This window comes from Artibeus jamaicensis, unplaced genomic scaffold, assembly GCF_021234435.1.
Source record: "Artibeus jamaicensis isolate MK-2021 breed Jamaican fruit bat unplaced genomic scaffold, CSHL_Jam_final contig_490, whole genome shotgun sequence".
NCBI classification, from domain to species: domain Eukaryota; kingdom Metazoa; phylum Chordata; class Mammalia; order Chiroptera; family Phyllostomidae; genus Artibeus; species Artibeus jamaicensis.
In genome coordinates, this window is record NW_026521861.1 from 19,163,989 (window position 1) to 19,188,195 (window position 24,207).

Genomic DNA, 24,207 nt, shown 5'->3' on the forward strand with positions numbered 1-24,207 from the left:
CCTCAGCTACCGTGAGTCGGAGGGGGCGACGTGGCGACCCTCGGGGCCCACTGTGGGTCCCAGCACATTGGCTTTCTCAGCGATGGCCGTGGAAACGCAAACCAACTCTACTGTTCATGCCTATAAACCTTTAAACAATGTGAAGAATAGGCTGTCGTTGAAAGGTGAGTATTGCTTTCTGTTTCCATCATCTGTGAGGATATAAAAAGAGGGAGGCGTACCACCCCTCCAAAAAGCCTGGCTATTGTTTCCTTTCCTAAGTTATAGCAAAAGAGAAGTTATTGCTGAGTACACTCAGGCGATACGTACTGCATCTCGGAAGCTCTGTTCAGTCAGCAGTACCGTCCGTGTGCTGTGAGGGGCCGCGAGGGTTAAATGGGCTCTTCCCCAGCGATACACTGCACGGCTCTAGGAAAGCGATCGGTACTGTAGAGATAAGGACGTGTCGCCAGCTGCGGCCTTGCGGTGGCCGGTGGTGACGAGACATGGGGGTCACAGCATTAACCGGCTGTCAGACATCCCTGGTTCTCTGAAGCAGCACGGGAGTTAGAGCGAAGGACAGACACACACACACAGTCCCCAGCCTCTGCCCCCCAACGGGAGGAGGGGCTCCGAGGCCGCAGCCAAGGCTGTGGGCCCCACAAAGCCCCACATGGTGCACCGTGAAAATTCTGTAAACTTTTCAACAGTGTGTTTTGGCCCGAACGCGATTAGCAAATGTAATAGCAGTCACAGTAATTCCGCCCAGACGCCTCAGCAGTCCTGTTCTCTAACACGGATTTGCATTGTTAAGAAGTTAATAATTGTATAACAGATGTGACGAGAGCCGGCCTGTGGTGGCACTGGTTTCCTGCGTGTGTGTGTGAGTGTGACGTGGACTCGCTACCCACCACTGGGAACACTGCGTTGCCTGGAGATGGCGGGGAACAGGAGGGTAAAATGTGGTCTTGTTGCCAGGAAGGCAAACCAGGTTCTTGGTCCCTTTGTCCGTCTGCTTCGAGGCAGAGAGACACTGTGGGAAGGACCCCAGACGAAGCCTTCATTGCACAACAGATCGAATGGTGGGATCCTGTTGGGTGCCTTCTGGTGGAACGCCCACGCGAAGACAGAGGCACAGTGGCAGTTTGCGTTGCCTGAGTACGCCACACCGTTCCTGCCGCCAGACATGGTCTCCTGTGGCTGTGGCTCCCGCACCGGATGCTCGAAGAGAGGATGGTTGAAGGGGCTGCTGCCCCGGACCAGGTCTCATAATTATGGAGGATGGAGAAATTAATCTCCTCGTCACATTCCATGATGCTCAACAGGTAGGTGGCAAGTATTTAACAGATTCAGACTCTGTGCTCGAAACACCTTTTAAAAATTCTTGCAGCCAAGCTTGGAAAAGAGGGTGCCCCCTGCCCCAAAGAACTTACTAGTAACTTACGGTTCTTTGGCCAACAGATGCTAATAAGCAGACGCAGACACAGCTGGTACCAGGCAGCGCAGTACTGTGTTCGGTTCTGGTTTTTGCAAGCTTCGGGCTTCTGCCTAATTTTTAATAAGCTGAACCTTGCAACGAAGGGAGATTTTATCTACAGAAATGATTCACTGGGTCTGGTCACTGGGTCACATCTGCAGATAGTTACAGCCCCATGGAGAGCAGCCTCCGTCTGTCTGAACACAGAGTCCTGGTGCTCCGGGGGAGAGCACGGGGCAGCAATTTGCTGAGCCCCCAACAGTGTGGGGGGGGCTGCAGGGCCCGGCAGAGTGTCCTCACGGAAACCCCGCCTTTCCCGCCTGAATCAGGTGCTGAGGGTGGCCCTCCGAAGTTGGCCGCTGGTAGGAGGAGTTGCTGGTGTTTCTGTAAAGCCAACCTTGTGGCCTGCTCTCCAAATAGGCTCTTGGTTGGTGAGCTCAAGGTCAAGTCTCAGCCTGGCGTTTCAGTCTCTGACTTGGTGGGGCCACACCTTCCAACCCCTCTGAAACCCAGGTTCTCTCCACAGCTTGCAGTTCAGACGCCTGTCCTTCTGCCCTCCTGGACCTTTGGGGCGGAGCCCCCAGTGGGCTTGGCACGGCCTGAGGCGGCAGGTTCCAGAAAATCACGTGCGGTTCTACCTGGGGTCTCTGGGGCTGCGCTGGCCCCATGACCACAGCCCTGGCTAGCTGGGGGCTGCTCGCCAATAAAGCCTCCATCAGAAGGCGACTTCCTGTCCAGAGTCCCGTCAAGCATGGCATTTCAAGTTCACTCTGCTGGTAAAAGCGTAAGAAGCCTTCCTTCGGCGGAAAACTCAGTGGTGGAGAAACGCCAGCGACAGTGTGCCGCACCGTGACAGGCAATCTGCATAAATTAATAATTTACAAGTACCTGAGCACACTCACAGAGCGCCGCAGGGCAGCAGGAGCTCGGAGTTCCTACAGTAAGGTGTTGTCAACATTAAAATTCTAAAAGTTGGTACAAAAAAGTAGCTCTGCCCAGAGTTGAAAGATAGTGCAAACTTCTGTCTTCACCGTGGAAAAGTGTCGGCTGGCTTCTCACTTAGTACAGGCGGGGTGGGCGGGTCTGGGCGCAGGGTGGGCGGGTCTGAGCACGGGGTGTGGCCGTGTGGGAGCTGCTCTGCATCCACAGAAAAACAAAACCGGAGTCAGAGGCCTCGGGAGCCATCCGGGTGGGTGATCCCTGCCTGTGCTCAGACGCCAGCCCTTTGCTCTGGGGCCTGGGGTCTGCTCTGGGCTTCCCAGGGGCTGCAGATCCCGTAGGGGACCAGGCTTCCCAGCAGTTGGGGACTTCTGCCCAGGAGAGGTGCCCTCCCGGAAGCTGTACCTCCTGTCCACTAGTGGGCGCTAGAGGGGCAGGAGGGGAGTGAGCCCCAGGTGTCATTTAGCACCTTAAGAAGTTATTGATAGTTGGTATTTTGGGGGCACTTAATCTTCAAAATCCAGAGTGGATCCGCACTCACAGCCTAATCTCGTTTTTACGGGCCAGACTGTGCCTGTGGGGAGTGAAGCTGGGCATGTGGGACCCCCCTGAAATGGACCGTGCAGTGAGTATCCTTCCAGGACAGGGCCACCCAGGTGAGCGCAGGGCCAGCAGCAGCAGAGGGGAGGCGGCCACCGCGGGAGGGCTGTCCCTCAGGTATGCCCATGCACAGCGCCTTTTTGATCTGTAAAGGCCTGCAAGGAGAGGTGGCGGTTCTTCTGAACTAGAAAGGGAAGTTCCAGGCCCTGTACAGACTGCAGTGAGGTCACTAGGATGCTCGCCGATTGGCGATTTGTCTGCGTTTATGCAGCTGGGAATCAGAGCACCGTCCTGACCCTCTGCCCGGCTTTCTCTCTGGGACTGATGAGGGAGCAGGCGCGTTCCCAGGCCAGGCGTCTCCCCGAAAAGCTGTCACGAGGTCACCAACAGGCGCCCTCTGTGGGACACACTGGGGCCATTGCTAAGGGTGACGTGGTTGTTCCTGGGATCACAGGCTCCCAACGGCCCCCAGGTGTGGGAGTGCAGAAAGCCTGGCCCAGACCACCACCCCCGTCCTGCCATGATCTGAAAGCCCAGCTTCACACAGTGGCCCCACACAGCTCGGGGGGAGAAGGAGGAGAGGTGTCTGTGTCACCAACCTGAGGGGGGCCAGAGGAAACCCGGACTCCGACTGCCCTGGGGTCCTGGCGGAGGCGTGGCTGAGCCGGGCCCCCTTGCTCAGAGGGTCTGCAGGCAATGGCTTCTGGGGAGGGTCCGGCTTCCGAGTTCCCTGCAATGAACCACGAGATGGTGTGTGAGCACCCAAGGCTGTGAACTGAGATGAGACACCGGCCTCTGGGGCCACCCTGTGTCCCCTGGAAAGTGTGGGGTGGAGCATGGTAAGTGGCCGTGTGGCACAGGTCTCTCTTTCTGGGTGCACTTCCTGAACACAATGTCCTCACCACACAAGTGGAGGTGGGTGGCAAGGCTGGCCTTGGGGGTCTTTCTGCCAATGTCTCTCCAACATGCGAGTCACCCATTGCACCAGGTGGTCCCACACACTCAGAGGTGGGGCTTCAGGCCTGGGCAGATGGCTGAGGCTGGCGTTCTGGGGCTGGTGTCCCCAGGGGACAGAAACCTGCCTGTGTCCCTAGGTGTCTTTTCAATTTGTAAAGACCGACAAGGAGAAGGCAGTGACCATCTTGCTCAACATCCCATCCATGTCTTTCAGTTTTCCAGTATCACAGGATGGAGCTTGTCCACCTGTGGGTGGGTTAGCTAACAAGGATGGTCGCCACCCAGCTGAGTGAGGTCGGTGTGTCAAAGGTTGGTGCAGGTGCTTGTGAAACGCTCTCTAAATGTCAGATCAAAGGCTGACAGGCTCATCTGGAAGTGATGCCAAGACCCCCAGGTGGAGGGACACGGACCTGGGGCCGGCGAGGGGGTCAGCAGGAGAGCGAGGACTGGAGCCTCGTTCCAGTCGGGTTCTCACCGGAGACTGACACTTTGTTGCCTGTGAAGGTCCCCTTTGCAGTCACTGAACCTCAACTTCTCCCTCTGTAAAACGGGGGACCACAGGCCCATCTCGTACATGGCACTGCTGTGCAGACTGACTAGTTCCTAGGAACCCCCCAGAACACAGACAACAGTCCATAACATCAGCCTTCCTTCACGCCACACATTTTAAGGTGCTTAATGGAAATAGGAGTTAAACAGCAGACAGTATGACGGTACAATGACAGGTCACTCCTGTTCGTGGGACCCCGCCCCCTGCACTGAACCCTGGGGCTGGGCTGGGAACCCAGTGCTGGCAGTGCTCTGGTCTGTGGGGTGCAGATGTGCCCCCCAAAGCCCTGACCGTATCCAGGGACTAGTACTAGAAGCCCCAGGGAGACAGGACGGCCCACTGGGCCGAGATCTAGAACAACGTTTCCAGTACGCAGCATCCCACCCATCCAGGAGTGCGCAGGTGAGTTTAAAACATGTGAGCTGAGAACATACAGACTTCCGCCAAGATGGAGGCATAGGTGGAGAAGCCGTGCCTTCTCCCACAACCAAGTTTAGAGACAACTAAATAATAGCAACAGAAAACACAGGCAGAACACAGAAAATTGAACTTTTCGGAAGTCTGATAACAACAAATTCTTCAGCCTGACCGGTAAGAGGGGCGACACCAGCAGCTGGTGGAGCGGGGTTGCACAGAAAAACTTGGTCAGACGGACTCGGGCGCACGGAATCCAGGCGCAGGGTTGGACCTAGTGAGCGACCGAGCGAGTGACCGCAGGGAAACATCGAGGGAGCAAGGCTGAGATTTGACTGTGGTCGCACATTCGTGCACAGATAGACAAACAAGGGAGTGGGTGATTAAACGGGACCCAGCAGGCCCCCAGTGGCAGCAGAGGGCGCCGCCATTTCCCCGCTCTAACCCCGCCCCCACATACAGCGTCATAACCCAGCGACTCTGAGTGGCCCCACCCTGGGGAACCACCTAAGGCTCTGCTCCTCACCCAGCGGCGAGAAACAGCAGAGGGTGCGGCCATTTCCCCCCTCTGACCACACCCCCACATACAGAGTCACAACCCAGCTACCTGGGAGTCCAAGGCTCCGCTCCTCAAACTTAATGGGCGCGAACAGACCAAAAATGACTCAAGAAGATCTCAAAGCACCAGAGCCTATAAATCTAAGCAATGAAGAAACAGCAAAACTCTCAGACGCACAGTTTAAAACACTGGTGATCAGGATCCTCACAGAACTGGTTGATTATAGCCACAAATTAGACAAACATAAGAAGGCAAAACTAATTGAAATGAATGGATTTTCACAGGAAACTAATAGCAATGAAAAGGGAACTGGGACTCACATCAATGGAGTGGACCAGAAGAAAGCAAATAATGGCCAAACAGAAAAGAGTGAAGAAGTAAGAATTCAAAAAAAAACGAGGAGAGTCTTAGGAACCTCCAGGACATCTTTAAACACTCCAACATCCGAATTGTATGGGGTACCAGAAGGGGGAAAGGAACAGCCACCAGTGGAAAACTTATTTGAACAAATAATAAAGGAGAATTTCCCCGTTCTGGCAAAGGAAATAGACTTCCAGGAAATCCAGGAAGCTCAGAGAGTCCCAAAGAAGTTGGACCCAAGAAGGAACACACCAAGGCACATCATCATTACATTAGCCAAGATTAAAATGAAGGAGAGAATCCTAGAAGCAGCAAGAGCTAAGGGGACAGTCACCTACAAAGGAGTTCCCATCAGACTATCAGCAGATTTCTCAAAAGAGACCTTACAGGCAAGAAGGGGCTGGAAAGAGGTATTCCAAGTCATGAAATCCAAAGACCTACCACCAAGATTGCTCTATCCAGCAAAACTTTCATTTCAAATGGAAGGACAGATAAAGTGCTTCTCAGATAAGATCAAATTCAAGGAGTTCATCATCACCAAGCCCTTATTATATGAAATGTTAAAGGGACTTACCTAAGAAAAAGAAGTTAAAAAATATGAACAGTGAAAGGACAACAAACTCACGGTTATTAACAACCACACCTGAAACAAAAGCAAACTAAAAGGACAGCTAGATCAGGAGCAGAAACATAGAAATGAAGACCTCAAGGAGGGTTAGCAACAGGGTAGTGGGAGAAGGAGAAGGGGGGAGAAGGTACAGAAAATAAGTAGCATAGACGGTAGGTAGAAAATAGACGGGGGAGGGCAAGAATAGTATGGGAAATATAGAATCTCAACTTGAGACACGTGGTCATAAACTAAAGGGGGGAATGGTGGGGATGGGGGGGTAGGGTGGAGGGGAATGAAGGGGGGAATAGAACAACTGTAATGGCATAATCAATAAAAAAACAAAAATTAAAAAGAAACAAAAAAACACGTGAGCTGACGAGAGCCTTGCAGTGCTCATCCCAGGAAAGCGACAGTTCCTCAGTGGCCGGCACTCACTGGGAAGGATGCAACAGGATAATTGCCATTTAGCAAGTCTGTGTAAAGAGAGGGGGCAACGCCGAAGCTTGTTAGCACAGCCGTGCAGGGACAATCCACGTTGCAGCAACTGGCAGATGGGGAAGGAAGGCGCCGCAGAACGGGGACAGACTGGAAAGGGACGTTTCTGCGGAGGTTCTCACTGAAGGAAACATGAACTGGAGCGCATTCCACAGCTGGGAAGCAAGACGGCGGAGCAAGCCTCATGTCTGAGCCCTGAAGGCAGGCTGGCTGCAAGGCCGGGGACCCTGCACGGCTCGAAGCACGGGTGCATCACCTAACTTCTCCCAGCTGCAGAGAGGACTGTGACAGCACCTTCCTCCTGGGGTTGACGTGAGGACTATGAGAGACGTTACCTGTAAATTTCTGTGCCCAAGCAAAGCTCTCCGCACAGGGCCGGGCACACGGTGTCAGCACGGCGCACGGGTCCTGCAGTTGTAGCTGATGGAGTAATTTACCACCTGAAGGCGCCGTGACCCTGCCAACTAGCTCCACATAATAAACTGTGGCAATAAACCAAGCTCTGCTTCTCATGAGGGCAGGGAACCGTGAACAAGATATTAGCGTGCAATGTAAAAATGAATGTATGCGTCCATAACATTGAAAGACTTTGAGGGTTAAATAATTCATTATCAAATGGCACTAGCTTTGCTGCTAAGTATGAGTAAGTATCTAAAGATAAAGTCAGGTTTTTATTGCAATGCTGGAGAAAAAAATGAGTTATTAGTTATAATGTATCACAAGATACTTGGATTTATCACGGAAACTTAGGAGATAATTAGGTTGGCCATTCATTCCGGTTTGCCTGGGCTGTTCCCAATTTAAGTTCATGGCTCTGTTTAATTATTAACCCCACAAGCTCAGCTGTGTCCTGGCTGGGCGGGAGGGGGAATTATATGGCCACTACAGTGATAACCGGCCAAGCTGTTGAGATGCTGGTGGAAAGTTCTGACTTCACGCCTGGGGGTCGGCAAAGGTACCGATCCACGCCCTCCTGCCAGGCCCAGGGCCTGGTTTTGATGGAACTGGGCACTTGCTAATACTCACGAGGCAGCCGGGGAAGGGCACTTGCTTCCTAGCAGGACTCATGGGGACAAAATGGCCCAGGGGGACAGTGGAGTCGGTGGCAGCGGGTCCATCCGCACTTGTCCACTGTCAGGCGTGGAGAGGTGGGGCCCAGGAAGCACCGACCTCGGAGGAAGAGGCAGGACTTCCACACTCGCTCTCAGGGTTGGCTTTTCACGCTGCCTGTGCAACACCTAACCCTGGGCGCTCCCAGAGGCCCAGCCCGGCCTGGCCACACACGGTCCCCTGAGGGAGTGGAGACATGCCCCGGGCCAGGCCACTCACATGCAGTAAATATTCCCTTGTTTCATGTGAAACAAGAAAATGAGGAATTCAGACCCCCCGCTCCTACCCCTTTTCATCTTCTAGGTGCTGGAGGGAAACCGAGGCACACGACTAGAGACAGAGTTGCTCTGGTTCTCCATGTTCGGTTCACGTTCTAGCGGCCAGCACACGTTTCCTGTTTTAAAGGATTGAAAACATTTCAGACACAAACACAGCCCTTTGCCTTGACCATCAGCGTGAAGAATTCCCAACTGTTAGCTCCTTCTGCATGAGGAGCAAGAGTAATGCGTCCTGCTGACCCAGAGGGGTCTTCCCTGGAAGACGGGACTTCATCCTGGGAAGATGCCGCAGGGATCCCCGTGCACTAGGGCAGTCCCAGCCCACCTCCGGCCCCCCGAGGAATACACCCTTGCAGGCAACACTGAGGACCATGGGCGCTCAGGGGGATGCCTTGAATCCTTTGTGTTCTCTATTCAGGAAAAGTGGGGCTCTCAACAAATCTGTTCTCTTAAAAGGGCACATTTCACCCAGCTGCAAGGTGTCTCTGGCGCCATCTTTCTAAATCTGGCTGAACACAGTAAGGAAAATGCACGAAAAGGAGCAAAATTCCATCTCTGAGGAAAATTTAGAACCCCAGATACATGTAAGAAGGATGCAGAGTCTCCTGCAGGCTGGGATGGGGGGAGACCAGGAGGGCTGCCTGCCGTGGCCCCACCGGCAGGAGATGGAGGGAAGCCGCCTGCCCAGGTTGGAACAGTAGGGGGCGCCAGCAGAGGACACGTGGTATTGGGGCTGAGCACGCAGCCAGCCATGCAGGTGCGGGCCCGGCCATCCGTGCAGGCCTGCAGCCAAGGAGCGGCCCTGGGTCCGTCCGTGGGAGAGCACGGGAGGCTGGCTCACCATCATCCCTCAAAGCCACCTGTCCAATGTCCTCCATGAGGCAGGCCACACAGGACTGGTCCCAAGCACTGGCCCGGCCTTGCCGCTAACTGTCCTGCAACTGGTTTCCTAGGAAGAATGCTGCTCCTTTAAACACAACTGTTGAAAAGGAAGAAAGGCACCACGATAAAAAGGCAAACTAAGACCCCCACCCTGGAAAAACGTACACTTCCGAGAATTAAAAGGCAGCTGGCAAAAGTGAGGAGAAAAGGGGAAGAAGCAAATAAAGCAGCAACGCACATGTACGACCAAACCAGTAGTACCGAACCCAGTCAGGGCTGTGGGGTCCTGCTTGACAGGGTTCAAGGTCGGGGTTGGAGGCAGGGAGGTAATAAATGACAGATCAGGAGAAAAGTGGTACAACATACGCATAAATGGCATCCCATACAGAATCTGAGCAAATAGTAAAGGCAGAAAAAAAGTTCAGATTTAATTTGCAAAGAGTCAAATCCATGGGTCGAAAGGGCACATGTTTCCCCGGGGGAGATGAATCAGACCCCCACTGTTAAGGTGCAGTGGGAAAGCCAGTGGACTTCAAGGACGAGGAGTTGTGAGTGCCACCCGCGCCCAAACGAGCCCCTTCCTGGAAGGAAAAGCCGGCCGCAGCTTTCTCCGGGGCAGAGAGGAAGCGCCTGCTGGGGGAGGAGAGTGTGATCCCTTAGTTCCAACTGTCCACACTGAGAAAATAAAGCGACACCCCAATGTCTTTGAGCAAAAGCCCAGGACTGGACGTCCCTAGGGCCCTCCCGGAAGGAAGCACAGCCGGACGGATTCCAGCCAGCCGGGGAAGGAAAGGCGGGCCGGCAAAGGGAGGGCATCGGCGAGCACAAGGCCCTACCTGCGCAGACTCAAGGCGAACAGCTGTGGGAGCCACGGAGTCTCTCTAAACCACTAAAACTGTTGCGTAAAACACACTTCAAATTTGCCTTGAAAGCATCTGAGAGGTCCAAGGTAGCAAGACGTTCTCAGGACAGTACCTGAGGGACGGAAACGCCCAGAGAGGTGAGGAGTGGGCGGAGGCTGCAGGCATTTGCTGAATGAGCGACACCTGGGCTTTGGCCTTGATACCCTTTTCAGGTGCGGGAGAGAGGGGTCAAAGGTCAACACCAGCCGGTCCATAGAGACCTTTCCCTCCCCGGTCTGTCCCCTGTGAAGCTGGGCTCTATACTGCACAGCAGCCCAGGCAGGACTGGGCAGGGATTGCTGCCCAGCGCCAGGATGCTGGCAGGAGGGGTTTCGGTGCTGGGCAGCTCCAGGTGGGAAGGTAAACCTGTAACTGCAAATTGTCCTTGAGGACCCGAAGCTCAACTGGCAACACCTGGGAGGCTGAATAAACTCGGAGCCACTGAAAGGGTCTAGGAGGGTTCCGGTCGGGAGGGGAACATGGTCCTCACCTCCCCGCACAGACAGCCACATGGAACTGACGGCTAAACTACAGAGCCACCGTCAGTCAGGACAACCCGAAGTCCGTCCGGACAGGAGGGCCGTACCTGGAGACGTACAGAAGCAGCGGTGCTGAGACTGGGAGTGGGGTACAGACACGAAGGGGCCGGCCTGGACGCACGTGTGCCCAATGAAAATCAGGAGGGTCACGCACCTGGGCTGTGGAGGTCCCCGCCCTGTCCCGAGGAGCCAGAGGTCCCAGGCCCACACCAGGCCCCCCAGCCCAGGGCTGCAGTAACCGGGAAGAGAAGACCCTGTAACTTCTGGCTACAAAACCAGCCAGGATTGAGGCTGAGGGGGATGAAGGGCTTCTAGAGTCTCAGGTAGTCCTCTTAAATAAAAAAGATTTTATTTATTTTTAGAGAGAAAAGCATCAATATTTGGTTGCCTCTCACATGCCCCATACTAGGACTTGGCCCTCAACCCAGGCATGTGCCTTGGCTGGGAATTGAACTGGCCACCCTTTGGTTCCCAGGCTGGTGCTCAATCCACTGAGCCACACCAGTCAGGGCCCAGGTATTCCTCTTAAAGGGCCCTTGTATGCAGTTACTCAGAGTTGCTTGCTTTGAGCTCCAACACTGGGAAGCAGCTCAAAACAAGCCAGGGACATGCAGAGAGGAATTGAATCAACCAAAATCAGGGTGAGGGCTGGCAGGCAGCTTTCTAACAGGGAGAAGTGCTGGCAGAGGCCGTTGCTCTTTTGCTGAGCGCCCCCGAGGGCAGGCAGGTGGTGCCATATCTGAGTCGCCATCAACCTGGCTCACTCTCTTGCCTTGCCCTGGTGATTCCCTGAGACCCAACCCCACCCAACTTCTGGGCCCACCCAAGCTGTTTCCAGTGGCGTTTCATACAAACATGTTAAAGAATGTTTGGCTCACGCTAAAGACTTCTCTAAAACCTCTCAAGATTCACGAACCTCAAACAGCATCTGGCCTTGGCATGCCCTGTATCTCTCGCTAAGTGGTCCCAGGCTCGGCACCAGCAGTAGCCGGCTCGGGGCCACAGCCTGGCCTTTCCCAGGCACCTCCAAGCGCAGCCTAAGTAGCAGTCATTTGCAGGTGGCTCTGTAGCTCGTACCGGGTGGCCCCAGGGCAGGGCACGGGGGGTGGCTGACTCTGTCCTGCACTTCCCAGGAGGCCCGAGAGCCAGGGTAGCTGGTGGCCAGCTTCAGACCACACCAGGGCACCACCCAGCCATCTCCATGAGTGACACGCTCAAGGGGCAGCCTCCTCCTGCAGTGCCAGGGCCCTGCTCTGTGGGGGTGGCCCCTGAGCAGCAGCTCCTCGGCCGTGGCCTCTGCCAGTCCTCACAGCCGGTCAGCCTGGGGGCCAGTCCCTCCCGGTGATGTGCTAGCAGCAACCAAGGCTCAGCTGCAACGGGAGGATGCACACAGCCCACGTAGTGGGTGCACCTGGAGGACCCAGCTCGGGTGAGAGGGGAGGCCTTTCCTTTTCTCCTTACACACTGGCATTTCTGATGAGCAAGCAGCTACGCCACCTGGTGGCCGGACCCTGTGAGGGCCAGTGTGCAGGGCCCGTTTATCCCAACGCAGAATTCCTTCTGCTGGGGGCTTTGGAAACAGGGGCTCCACCTCGGAGGGCACCAGCCACCCCCAGACTGCTCTTTTGCTGACATTTATATCCTGACAGCACTGACGAACGGGTAGCCGTCACTTACCAGTAACAGCCCATGCGCAACCGTCATCGCTCTGCGTGGGTCTGGGGAGGGAGGGGGATCTGGACCTTCTGGAAGTAGACACCCCACCCCGTGGCCGCTCGAGCAAAGTCTGACTGTTCTGTAGTCTTTAGTCGGGGGAGCCTGCAAGATCGGCCAGGCGCTGGTTGGTTAGCAGCGACGCTGCGTACGTCAGAAACATGGAATTGAAAATCTGCCCTTCCACAGAAAACGCAGAGCCTTCCAAAGGCGAGTCCACCGCTTCCGAACACGGGCGGGCTGCAAGAAAGACTCATCGGGACAAGGGCGACTGGAGCAGAGGAAAGGGAAATGCAGGGCCCTTGCTTCAGACTGTGCTCCCCACCCTCCCACCCCCATCCCTCTGTCCTCTGTGGCAAGAGGGGCGGGATGGAGGCAAGGTGGCCCAGGCCATCAGTGCTCCCGGTTGTACCAGTCCTCACCGTCTTCTCTGCACTGCCTCCCTCCCTCCAACCTGGCCGGCCTCGAATGCGCCCACGCGAAGGCTTTGGAGAGGACGCGGCTCTGCGTCCCGGCTCTCCCACCCCTGGGGGCTGTGCTGCCGAGCCCCACCGTGCCTTGCTCCCCCTGAGGTGCAGCGGTGGGATCTGCCCCGCAGACTTCTCGTTGAGAGGGTCAGAAATGCTGTAAGGGCCCAGCAGAGCCAGCCACACCATTCACTGGTGCCCAAGAAACACTTGCTATTGTATAATAATTCAAAGCACAACTAGAAACTCCTTCTGCCAACAAAATAAAGCCCCATCCAACCTCCCCCCCCCCCCCACGTACATGAGCACATTGACAAACCATTCGGTTATAAGAATAAAAATAGCAATGGATCCTGCCACTGCTGACTCCCAGAAATTTCCGCACTGCAGACGAGTGGGGCCAGAAGCAGGGTGGGGGGCGTTCTCGCGGTCGATCAGCCCTTTCGGGAAAGGACTTGGGTTTGGCAAAAATCATCCTGCCAGATGCATGTGGTGGTTTGTTCTTGCTTCCCATTGTTCTGGTCGAGAAGCTAATCTGGCTGGGAAAACAAACTCAGCCCTTCGCTCGGAGCTGTGGGCCCTGATAACATTGTCTGCAGGAAAAGCCGCTTCCTCACCTTCTCCTAGAAACTGAGGGCTGCCGACCATCAGGGCCGCGCGCAGGCAAATCCCACCACCTGGCTGCACGTACGGCCCAGGTGCCCTTTCCTGGGCAACCTCAGAAAGAATGCAGGTGAGCGCTGAGAGTTGGCCCTCTCGTGCGGTTTTTCTCTGGGGAAGGAGGACCCCCCCGCACCAAGGGCGCCACTTGCCCTCCCAGAACCTTGGCATCCTGTGGCAGAAAAGTCACTTTTCGATCTGTGACTTCTTGGCTCAGCTCCCTCTAGACATAATTTTCTGTGAGCAGAGAAATCCATCTCAGATGGGCCACAGAACATGTGTTCATTTAACTCTGAAATGAATTAAGCCAATTACTCAGAATAAACCGCATAGTGGAGGATTTCAGTTGAATAGGTTCTGGAAATCTAACAAAAACCCCAAAAGGGTGCATCCCTGTCCCTTCCCGCTTTTCCTCCAGGAGTAAAGTTGTACAGACCGGTGCTTGACAGTTAAGAACATCATCTGAGCCCTGGCCAGGTGGCCCCGTTGGTTAGAGCCCCGTCCCGACCCGCCAAGGTCAGGGCGCGTGCAGGCACCGACCGATGAAGGCATCACCGAATGGAACGGCAGGTCCATGTACCTCTCTCCCTTCCCCCACCCCAGTATCAATCAATTAAATAAAAGAATGTCACCTGTGTGCCCTTAGATTTCCTAGTCTTTTGAGGTTCGAACTTACTTTTAAGTTCAAGTTTAGTAACTGAGTTAGTTACAGTAGGGACACCCATTCATGCCTGAACCTGTTTCCCCAGGTGGCTCTGTGTCTGGGCTGCTGCCTAACCCCTCCCTCCTCCTCCCCTTCCCAGACTCCCAGGCTCCCTCTCTATCGGGCCCTCTCAGTATCTCAGACACAACTCTGTGGGACGCTGTCCCCTCTCTGGGCATCTGTCCTTAGTGGGACCATGGCTCCTCCTCCCTTTTCCAGCTCACTTGGGACCGACGCTAGGCCACGGTGGTTAGCCCGCTTCTCAGAGGGTCTGGGGAGGTCTTAAAGGACCCAGCAAGCAGGAAAGAAAAACGTAACACTCCGTGTCAGACGGGACTCCTCCTTGGGGCCCCGGCTCACCTGGTGTTCCTGGGACCCCTTCCCTCCCGGAAGTCAAGTCAGCTGACTTCACAGACCAGGTCTGAAGCTAAGTGAAGTGATCCTTTCACTCTGCGGTAACACCTCCCCGGCACCCCATCCTCTCGGCCACCCCCCCAGGCCTTGGGGAGCCGGAAGCGGCCCCTCCCAAGCCGGCCCTTTCGACTTCCTGCTCAGACACAGGCCTGGCACGCACCTGCCTTTTCTCCCCTTAATACATATTATTCTTTTTATCCTAAACATGATCATATAGCAAAATTGGCTTTTTTGGGGTGCTATCATCAGAGAACAACAGCATGAAATACTGGACAATTCGCCATCACCAGCAGGTCTCTCAAAGCCCCCCGGGATCCGTCCGTAGTCCCCCCTGTAGCTTCTCCTTTTCCTTCCACTTCTTTCCAGAGACGGGTGGATTCTCTACCCACATGAGCGGTAGGCGCGGAAAAGCGCCCTGGTGCCTCCGAAGGGGCTTCTGCTGTGCAGAGGGTGCTGATCTGTCCCTCTCCCATCTGGGTCCTCGCGCCCGGGGACTGCAGACCTCACGCCCAGCCAGGGCCGGGCAGACGCCTGCTGCCCACAGAGAGGTGCCCACGCAGGACTGTGTTTGAACATCAAGGAGACAAAACCCACGGCCACAGAAGTAACACACAACTTGAACAGAGACCACGAAGACACTGAACTTACTACAGACGTTGCGGACCTTGTTTCAGTCCATTCAAACGGAGCTGAGAAGTCAGGAGGAGGCGGAGACCCAGAAGGGCAGCAATGGCGGAATGAGGAAGGGTCACCAAGAGCAAACGCATGTCATGACAGACCAAGGGCATCCACACCGTCGTCTTCCCAGGTCCTATGTGCAGATGTGCCAGTTGGACAGGGAGGAAGGCTGACGGGGAAAAGATGGATTCATAGGAAAGACACCGCCGGAAGAGAGCGCTAAAGATGCCCGGGACCGCCGGAAAGAGGAACCGGTGAGTTCAGGAGCCAACGAAGCCGGACACGTCACTGGAGGCAAAAAGGACAGGACAGAGGCTGTCCTACTTTGGCACGTCACGAGAAGGCAGGGTTCTTCGGACAACACGTTAATTATGGGAAAACGGGCAGCAGGAAGAGAGGAGACCCTAACTGGGATGGAGCGGCTCCGCAGAACAAGCCCACAGCAGGCGTCGACAGGAGCAGCACAGGACTGCAGAGGACGACACTGTGCGTGTCACCGACTCACAGGGTCACCCACGCTGGGAGCACGTCACACCCCCAGGGGAGACGCTCTGTGACGCCCCGGCCGTCACACACAACTGCAGGCGGTCACGCACCCACCCTGTGGCCTCTCCTTATTTATTAGTTTTTTCATCATTGTCCTCTCCTGTCCCCCAGCTCGCGCTCTGCCTTTCACGTTCAGGGTGTGGTCAGGGAAAACCCCGCAGCCATCGGCCCCCAGGTGAACACGCCGAATTATTTCCCCCTGGACCAGCCGACAGGCTGAAAAGGGAATGGAAGTTTGCTTCCTCGATCTCGGCTCAGGGGTCAGGCTGGGACCTTGGAATCCCAGGGCTCGGCTCTCCGTGAAGGATACGGGCAGGGGCGTTTGTGGGCAAAGGGGCCGCAGACTCAGCCCTCCTGGTTTAGGGACGACCCACCAAAACATTTGCTGGAAAGAGTACGCATTTTTTATGAAGAAGTAGCCGACTTCTCAGATGCGAGCTTGACCAAAATCGTAATGCTTACGACCGAGTTTTCCTTCTGGAGGTTTGGATGGTGAGCTGGTGTGTTTGCTGTGTTGTGCGGGGCCCTCACCACAAGACGCTGGCGCTGCCAGACAACAGCCACTGCCAGGCCCCCGCCACTGCCACGCCCCCGCTGCACCTGCGCAGGATTAAGCCCAGTTCCCCACGTGCGCTGGGGGAGAAAACACGCTTAATCCACATCAGGTGTCTCAGAAGTGCCGCAGACAGACACCGGCCTGCAGCGGGAAATGTGGGTTTTTCAGTTACTAATGTGGAAAGGCTAACACTTGCTCAGTTTCGTAAAACAGAGTGAAGCCTTTCTTTGGGGGCTTGCTTCAGGGGAACTCTCAAGGGGGTCCCTTCCGTAAGCATCCACCACTGTTGGAAAAAGACGCCAGGGAGTCGCCGTCTCTGGTCACAGGGTCTGTCAGGGGCGGCCCCAGTGGGACAGGGGACAGGATACTTGAAGGGAGACGTAAAAATCTTCAGGATAAGGAAGCTCACGGGGCAGGGACTTGCCACTCTGTGCATATCTGAAACTAGCCTGCAGAATATTGAGTATTGGTGCATTTTCCAAGCGTTGGCAACTTTCGTCAGATTCTCAGGTAAGTCCCTGGCCCAGAAAAGTGTGGGACGTGCCCCTGCCTCCTGCCAATGCAAATCCAAGACGGGCTAGACAAACAACGGGGACAGAGCTGCCACCAGCCAGCAGAGGAAACGGGGATTACTGGTGGTCCTGGCACCAGATCCAGGGGCTTCCTGAGCACAGAAGGAGTGGGCGGATTCACAGGAGAAGAGATAAACAGACTGTTCGAAAGTGGAATTCCTCCTGTGCCAAAAAATATCATGAAGAAGATTAAAAGACAAAGTAGGGAACAGGTTCACAGTAAGTTACTGGGAAAGCCTATGTATTCTCGACCTACTGAGAAAACAAGCCCTCACAAACCAGGAAGAAACCCGAACCTCTCAGACAGAAAAATGTGGCCGAGGATGGCACAGACGTTTCACAGAGCAGACGAGCGAGTAGCAGCTGTGCCCCGGAGCCTGGCGGCCGCCTCTGCACCCAATTCTCTGTCCTCGTTGGTGACATCACATCCATAGCTTGAAATTGGCCATGTTGCAAGTTGAGACATCACCCACAAATCGGGGCACCTTTTTTTTTTTTTGACGGCCAATCTACCAGCAAATCATTGGTAATAGAAATATAAAAAGAGGTTCAAGGGCACCAGTAACCAAAGAGACAAAAAGAAATGAGACCCGGAGAAGGAGGAGGAAGCACATCCTGCCCCATTTCTCCTGCTAATGGTAAGAGAGTCTCGAGAAAACCCGTAAGGCAACAGAAAGGGCCTCTGAAAGTTTACGAGAAGTAAGTGGACTTCAAGGAACTACCCGATAGTGAGTTGTTTCATTCACTCACTCATTCATTCAAGCCTTTTTAATATCTGGGCCTGGGCTCTGGAGAAGCACTGCCCCCCAGTCTGGAAATGCCAATGGTGCCTGGTCAACGAAAGCCCAAGGGAACTCTGGTGTCTTCAGGCAAAAGACCAGGACAAAAGTGACCCGATAAACGAGAGACATTTTGGCCGTACCTGACCTCGCTCTACCCGCAGGTGAGCAGCAGCGATAAGCCACGCCCCTGCTCCCCTCCCCGGGCACCAGAGCCCTGCCTGCACTCCTTCCCTCTTGCAAAGGCCAGCTGCACCTCTTCCCTGAAAGACAGACCATGGGCAGAGCTTCCCACTGATTTCTCATCGCCATGGACACCAGAAGGAAGTGGAGAAGGAGGGAATGTCTGCAAATGTTGACGTAAGAAAACAGTCAACCAGGGATTCTGCAGCTAGTGAAGAGATCCCGCAGAAGCAAAGGTGAAATGAAGACATTTTCAGATGAGGGAAAACCAACAGAATTCATCGCTGGTAGGGCTGCTTCCTCAAAATTGCTAGAGGAAGTTTCCAGACACACAGGAGAGTGAACGGATAAACAGAAGACCCCTGGAATATCAGGGGTGAGAGACGAGGAGAAAGGGCGAACACAGGAGTGGACGTGGTAGGGCAGAAATCGCAGCATCTGAAGTGGTTCTCAGTGTGTACAATGGTCACGCATAACACCTCTGTGTCACGGGGGCAGAACCTGCACGGTGGTGACAGTTTCACATTCCTCTTGTGGCGACAAAGCGCTGGTCCTATGGTGGACTGCGGTGAATCGCACGCACAAGCTGTGATCTTCGGAGCAGCAGAGCTCAACCCTGGAAGACACCTGGCGATGCGAGGAGGCGTGAGCACACGGCTGCTCTGTCCAGTTGGTGGAGACCGAGACGCCGGCCCGCAGTCTAGGACACGGCGGGACCAAGACCCACGCGATGGAGCCTCATCTGGTCCAAAGCGGCAGCAGAGCCCAGGCTGAGACACTCGGTCCTAGAACAACCACACGAAAAAACCACACACAGACCTACACTCCAAAGCCCTACAGACAAATCAGCTCAGGCGACTAAAAAATGTTCAGCTGACCCACAGGAACTCAGGAAAGAGCAGCCCAACACAAGTTAGAAGGAGCAAACACACCGATAAAATGGCAGACAGACACGCTCGCAGATCAGGGACTTCGTCACATGTAAGGGGCCTGAACACGCTGACGAGCAGACAGTAGCTGAAGAATGATGGAGAAGATGAAGCCCAACTCTGTGCTGTCGTCGAGGAACTCATTTCACGTAAAACGGCACAGGCAGGTTCAGAGTGAAAAAGATGGAAAAAGCCGTACCTCGCAAATGCTCATCGAAAGTAAAGTAGTTGGAGCAGATTGTTGAACGGAGCGCAGGAACAGCGGTAAGAGGGACAGTACTCGGGGATCGGATGGTCAGTTTCCCCCGGAAGACACGCCACCTGACCGACCGTGCGCAGCACAAACGGAGCTTCAGAACACAGAAGAAAAAGAGAGGGACTAAAGGGAGACACCTTTGTGGTCGGAAACTTCAACACCCACTCTCAGTAACCGAGGAGACGTTGTGTTCTGTACATAACACAGGCAAAGCTCTGAAGTGCTCAGTAGTAACAAAGTTATGTGGAGACATATTGAGACGGCTGGTCTATGATAATGGGATAAAAATGAATATAAAAGTCCTGGAAAAATACTTAAAGTGGTTATACCACTCTTCAACCTGTATTTTCACTTTGAGTAATCTCCCCTCAGAGAATAAAGTGGTCCAAAATTTATCTCTACAGACCTTTGTATCAGAGCTCTGTATTATAGCAAAACTTGGAACCAGCCAAACGTATCTGTTGATGGTCAAGTACTTAAAACATATTCTGTATGCACATGAAGTGCTATCCTTAGGATAACATTTTTAAAAAAGATTTAATTTATTTTTAGAGAGGGAAAGGGAGGGAGAAAGAGAGGGAAAGAAACATCAATGTATGGTTGCCTCTCACATGCCCCCTACTGGGGACCTGACCCACAACCCAGGCATGTGCCCTGACTGGGAATCGAACTGGTGACCCTTTGGTTTGCAGACCAGTGCTCAATCCACCAAGCCACACCAGCCAGGATAGAACAACCTTTTTTTAAAAAAATAATTTTTAATCCTGTGGTAAATATGAATGATTTTAAGGCAAAAAAGCCATGTCCTTATAAAATAATCTAAATGATGTTTTTAAAATATACATAATTATAGATATATCCACAATTACTAGAAGAAAATGTAGCAGATAATCGTGAAAAGTCACCAGGGGTTGCCTGTTTGTGCTTTTCATTTGCCTGTCTGCACTCCCCACCCCACGTTTCCTATTGTGAAACAATGTCACGTTGACGGTCAGAACACAGTTCTTCCCCAGACCAGCAGAGACACGAGGCGGCATGAAATGTATCTGGTGCTGCGTCTACTGTGAAGCTGAGCGGGCGGTGTGAACTTTGTATAAACGATCGGAAAATGACGAATGGCCAGAAAGCACTCCCACTGCTGCTCCCGAAGTGACCGCCCGGTTTTGTTGTCCAGGCCTAACCGTTCCCAGCGGCCCTGCGCATCTCGACAGTGCCACGGTTAGGACAGTAATTGCGTGGACACCCTCACTGCTCCGATCACAGAAACCCCCCCACGGTAACTAACAACCGTGGCACCGTCGTTACGGCACACCCAGCGCTGTGCTCAAAGCCGTACTCCGACCAGCTCACTGCAGCATCCGAGGAGCTTCCGGCGGCCCCGCAGAGGAGAGTGGCCTGTCCCAGTCCAGGCATAGCAAGTCTCAGAGTCGGGACTTGAACTGCACCCGTCACACTGGCAGCTGAGGGCCTACCTGGACCTGCCTGGGAGCCGGGGTGGCTGGCAGGGGCCTGATGGGGACACTGGGTACGCGGGGAGCCCGGTGGAGGGTCGGGAGCACCCGCTGAGGTGAGCTAGGCCGCGGGAGGTCCAGGGCTTTGAGGGGCCTGCTGATGTCCACGCTCTGGCACGGCGGCAGTCTCTTGGGATTGTCCTGCAGGGTGGGAGCAAAAAGCCATGATACGAGGGTCTCAAACCCATATTCTATTCCTTAAGGACAAGGCCCCGCTGACGCGTCTGCCGGAGCTGAAGGGGAGGTGGGGTGGAGTGAGGGGTGGAAATCAAGGAGGCGCACCAGAGGGAATGGGCCATCATTTAGTTAAACTTCAAATTCTGACAGAAGCACCCTGCCCCAAATCTGGGAGAGAGGGCTTGAGTTCTATTTGGATTGAAAAAAAACTGATTTCATTCATGGACAAATAGGTTCAAGACACCTGAGCAAGTGCCAAGCAAGGAGACACAGACCGGACTGAAGGGAACGGCAAAGGAGCTGTGGAAATACATCGCCCAGGCCACGTGGCCCCAATGGAGACCCAGGACAGCTCCTGGTGAAGGAGCGCGGGGGTCCTGGAGGCCAGGGCTGGGGTGAGGGGTCCCCGGCTGGAGGGCCTCTGCAGGGTACCCCGGCATTAGTGACAGATGAGGACAGAGGCAGCGTGAGCCTGTGCCCCTGCCCTCCCTCCCTCCCTCCCTCTTTTCTCTTTCTAAAAACAGCTGTCCTGAGGTGCACTTAATGTGATTAATTGTGTATATTTAAAATGTGCCGTTTGGTCAATTTCGACACATGTCCACACCCATGAAATCTTGAGAAGCAAGATAATGAAATAATCCATCATCCCAGAGACACTCCTTGTCACCCTCCCGCCCACCCTCCCAGCTCCCTCCCCTGTAACTGTGGGCCTGCTTTCTGTCACTATTAATGAGTGTGTGTTTTCTGGAATTTCACGTAAATGGCATCAGAGCATCTACTCCTTCCTGTCTGGCTTCTTTCCCTCCGCGTCATTATCTCTCGGTTCATCACGATGTGGAGTGTGTTGGTGGCTTGTCCCTTCCAATTGTGGAGGAGCCGTCCACCATGTAAAGGTGCCGAAGTGGGTTCACCCTTGCACGGATCGATGCCTATTTGGGTCACCCCCATTTCTGGCTCTCAGAAATAAAGCTGTTCTTGCTCTAGTCCTGTGTTCGGGGATGAAGGGCGGCAAACGCCTGCCGGGAGGCCTGCCGGGAGTGGCCACCTCCTCTTTGGAGCCCCGCCCCCTCCACTTTCAGACCAAGGGAGACAAAATTGCTTGACTGAGTCCAGTAGTCAAGGATTCCTGTGTGGGTACATCAAAACCCTTTGGAGATACTACATCAGCGTGAACTCCGGTACTAATTTATCAGGGTGGCAGGAAGTTACAAGGCAGTAGGGAGCCAGAAGATACTGGGGGTTAAGGTTCTAGCCCCTCAAAACCAGAGTGGACAGAGCTTCCCCAGCCCAGGGCTATGTGACTCTGGGGGTTCACTGGGGGGTGACAGTGGGCCAAGGGAGCTCACCCCACCTAGTGGGTGGCATCTGAGGCCACAGGAGGGGCCCGGAGACAGGGACCTGCTTGATGGCAGGCCCAGGGGCTTCCCGGGAGTCTGGCTGGCCTCTGTGACTGGACAGACCATGGCTCACAACGACCTCCCACCTTGTCACCCAGGGGACAGTGCCTGCCCCCGTGGGACCTCGTAGAGCTGCCACAGGGCACTGGGACCGCCTCCCAGCCCCTGGCCACCGCCTCAGGGACCCAGGTGCTGGTCTGCGTTTCAGTCCGGGGTCCGTCCCACCGGAGCCCACGTCTTCACTTGCACACGGACCCACTCACCGTGGACGGGCTGGGCTGTGCTGGCTTCCTCCTTGAGCCTTTGCTGAGGTGCAGGAGGTGAGCCTGACCGGGCTGGGCGCTGCCGGAGGGCCGGCCCGGGCGTACGCACCTGCAACGCAAACCCGCACGTGCTCATTGAGGGCCTTTTCCCTCCAGCTGACCTAATTTTTTTCTATTTTGTTCACTATCACCCTTAAGAAACCCCCAATTTACTGTTTTAACTCCATGTGGGTAAACATACAAAAGTAAAATCATGTAACGCTCTCGCAAGATTAAAAAATAAATACCAGCCCTGGCTGGTGTAGCTCAGCGGATTGAGCACCAGCCTGCGAACCAAAGGGTTCTGGTTTGATTCCCAGTCAGGGCACATGCCTGGGTCATGGGCCAGGTTCCCAGTAGGGGGAGCATGAGAGGCAACCACACATTGATGTTTCTCTCCCTCTCTTCCTCCCTTATCTTCTCTCTAAAAATAAATAAATAAAATCTTGAAAATAAATAAATACTAATTGTTTTCTCCCCAAAGTCACTATCCTGTCAAATTAGCTTTTGTAAGTCACAGAATTGCAGCTCTGTGACACCTGGGAGACATTTGATATAAAGATGGTGTTTCAGCAACAGTGTCCGAATGTGTTCGGATCAGAAATCTGGTGCAAGCATTTTAACATCCTGTATCTTATAAGAGTTACCAACGCCAGGGCGGCGAGAACCCACGGGCAAGCTTCCTCAGCACCCTGCTTGCTCATGTTATAAGCGGGCAGCAAACGGGGTGAAGGGCAGTGAAAAGGGGCCGCTGGTCTGGCGGAAACGTAAAGACGAAACCCCGCACCGGTTCTGCTCGCCAGAAAGTCTGCCCGCCTCTTCGCTAGGGCGCCGCCGCGCCTTGCGGAGACGACCCGCGCCCGGGCACCTGAGCTTCTCCACGGTGGTCTTCTTGTCTGTGAGCAGCAGGCGTATCAGCGGCTTCCTCGTGAGATAAACGGCAGATCCGGCCGTGAGGAGACACAGGGCAGCCACCAGGATGGCCACCGTGAGACCTTGGTTGTCTGAAACAGAATGTGCCACACTCAGGGACGGAGGCAGGGACAAGGGAATCGGGAGCTTCACGGCCCTGCGGACCCTGAAGGATTGGAAATGAAGGAAGTGAAGCCCTGCGAGGTGTCTGCATGGCCGTCACTCCCTTCTGGCCTCTCTGGGAGGGGGGGCCACAGCCCCGGCCCCCAGGGCCCCCGAAGCGTGGGAGCAGCAGGGAAGTCTTCAGTGTCACAGCCTGGTTTATTTTTTTATTTTTCCATTTCTTTAGACCAAGACTCCCTATTTCTGGACATTGTCAAATTAGAAGGAAAAAGAAAAGAAAAGAAAAAAAACAACAGACCCTGCGAGATGCCCACAGGGTCTGTTTTATGTCAGGGACGTGAAGCCCAGCTTCTAGGGGCAAACCCCTTTTCCGGGAGGATGCGGTTTATCTTCTCCATGGAAACATCGCCTTTCCTGTGATTTGACCCATTTCATTTTGGGCAGGACTCCACGGCCCCTCCATGTGTGGGAAGTTGCAGGGGGGCCTGGGGCAGACGCTCAGGGCCGGGCTCACGGGGCCCTTGTCTGTGTTTCAACAGGGCCGAACCTCCTGAGGCCACAGATCCCATACATCCCTCGTCTCCTGCCAACAACGGTCAGGGTGGGCGGCACATAGTAGGTGCATGGTCGTCCTTTCAGGCTGCTGCTTCCGTCGCCCAGCCTGCCCACTGCCGCCTC

General features: G+C 54.5%; 1 protein-coding gene across 1 annotated transcript in view; it reads right to left on the reverse strand.

Annotated features, from left to right (window-relative positions):
* Positions 1–1,609: 1,609 nt before the first annotated feature.
* Positions 1,610–24,207, reverse strand: part of ADAM12 (ADAM metallopeptidase domain 12) — a gene marked incomplete at its 5' end in the record, with an annotated part of 278,477 nt that continues 255,879 nt past the window's right edge. The window contains 5 exon segments of the mRNA XM_037159124.2: positions 1,610–2,593; positions 3,595–3,725; positions 20,580–20,759; positions 22,456–22,564; positions 23,363–23,498. Of these exon segments, the coding sequence (XP_037015019.2) occupies positions 2,512–2,593; positions 3,595–3,725; positions 20,580–20,759; positions 22,456–22,564; positions 23,363–23,498 (638 nt within the window).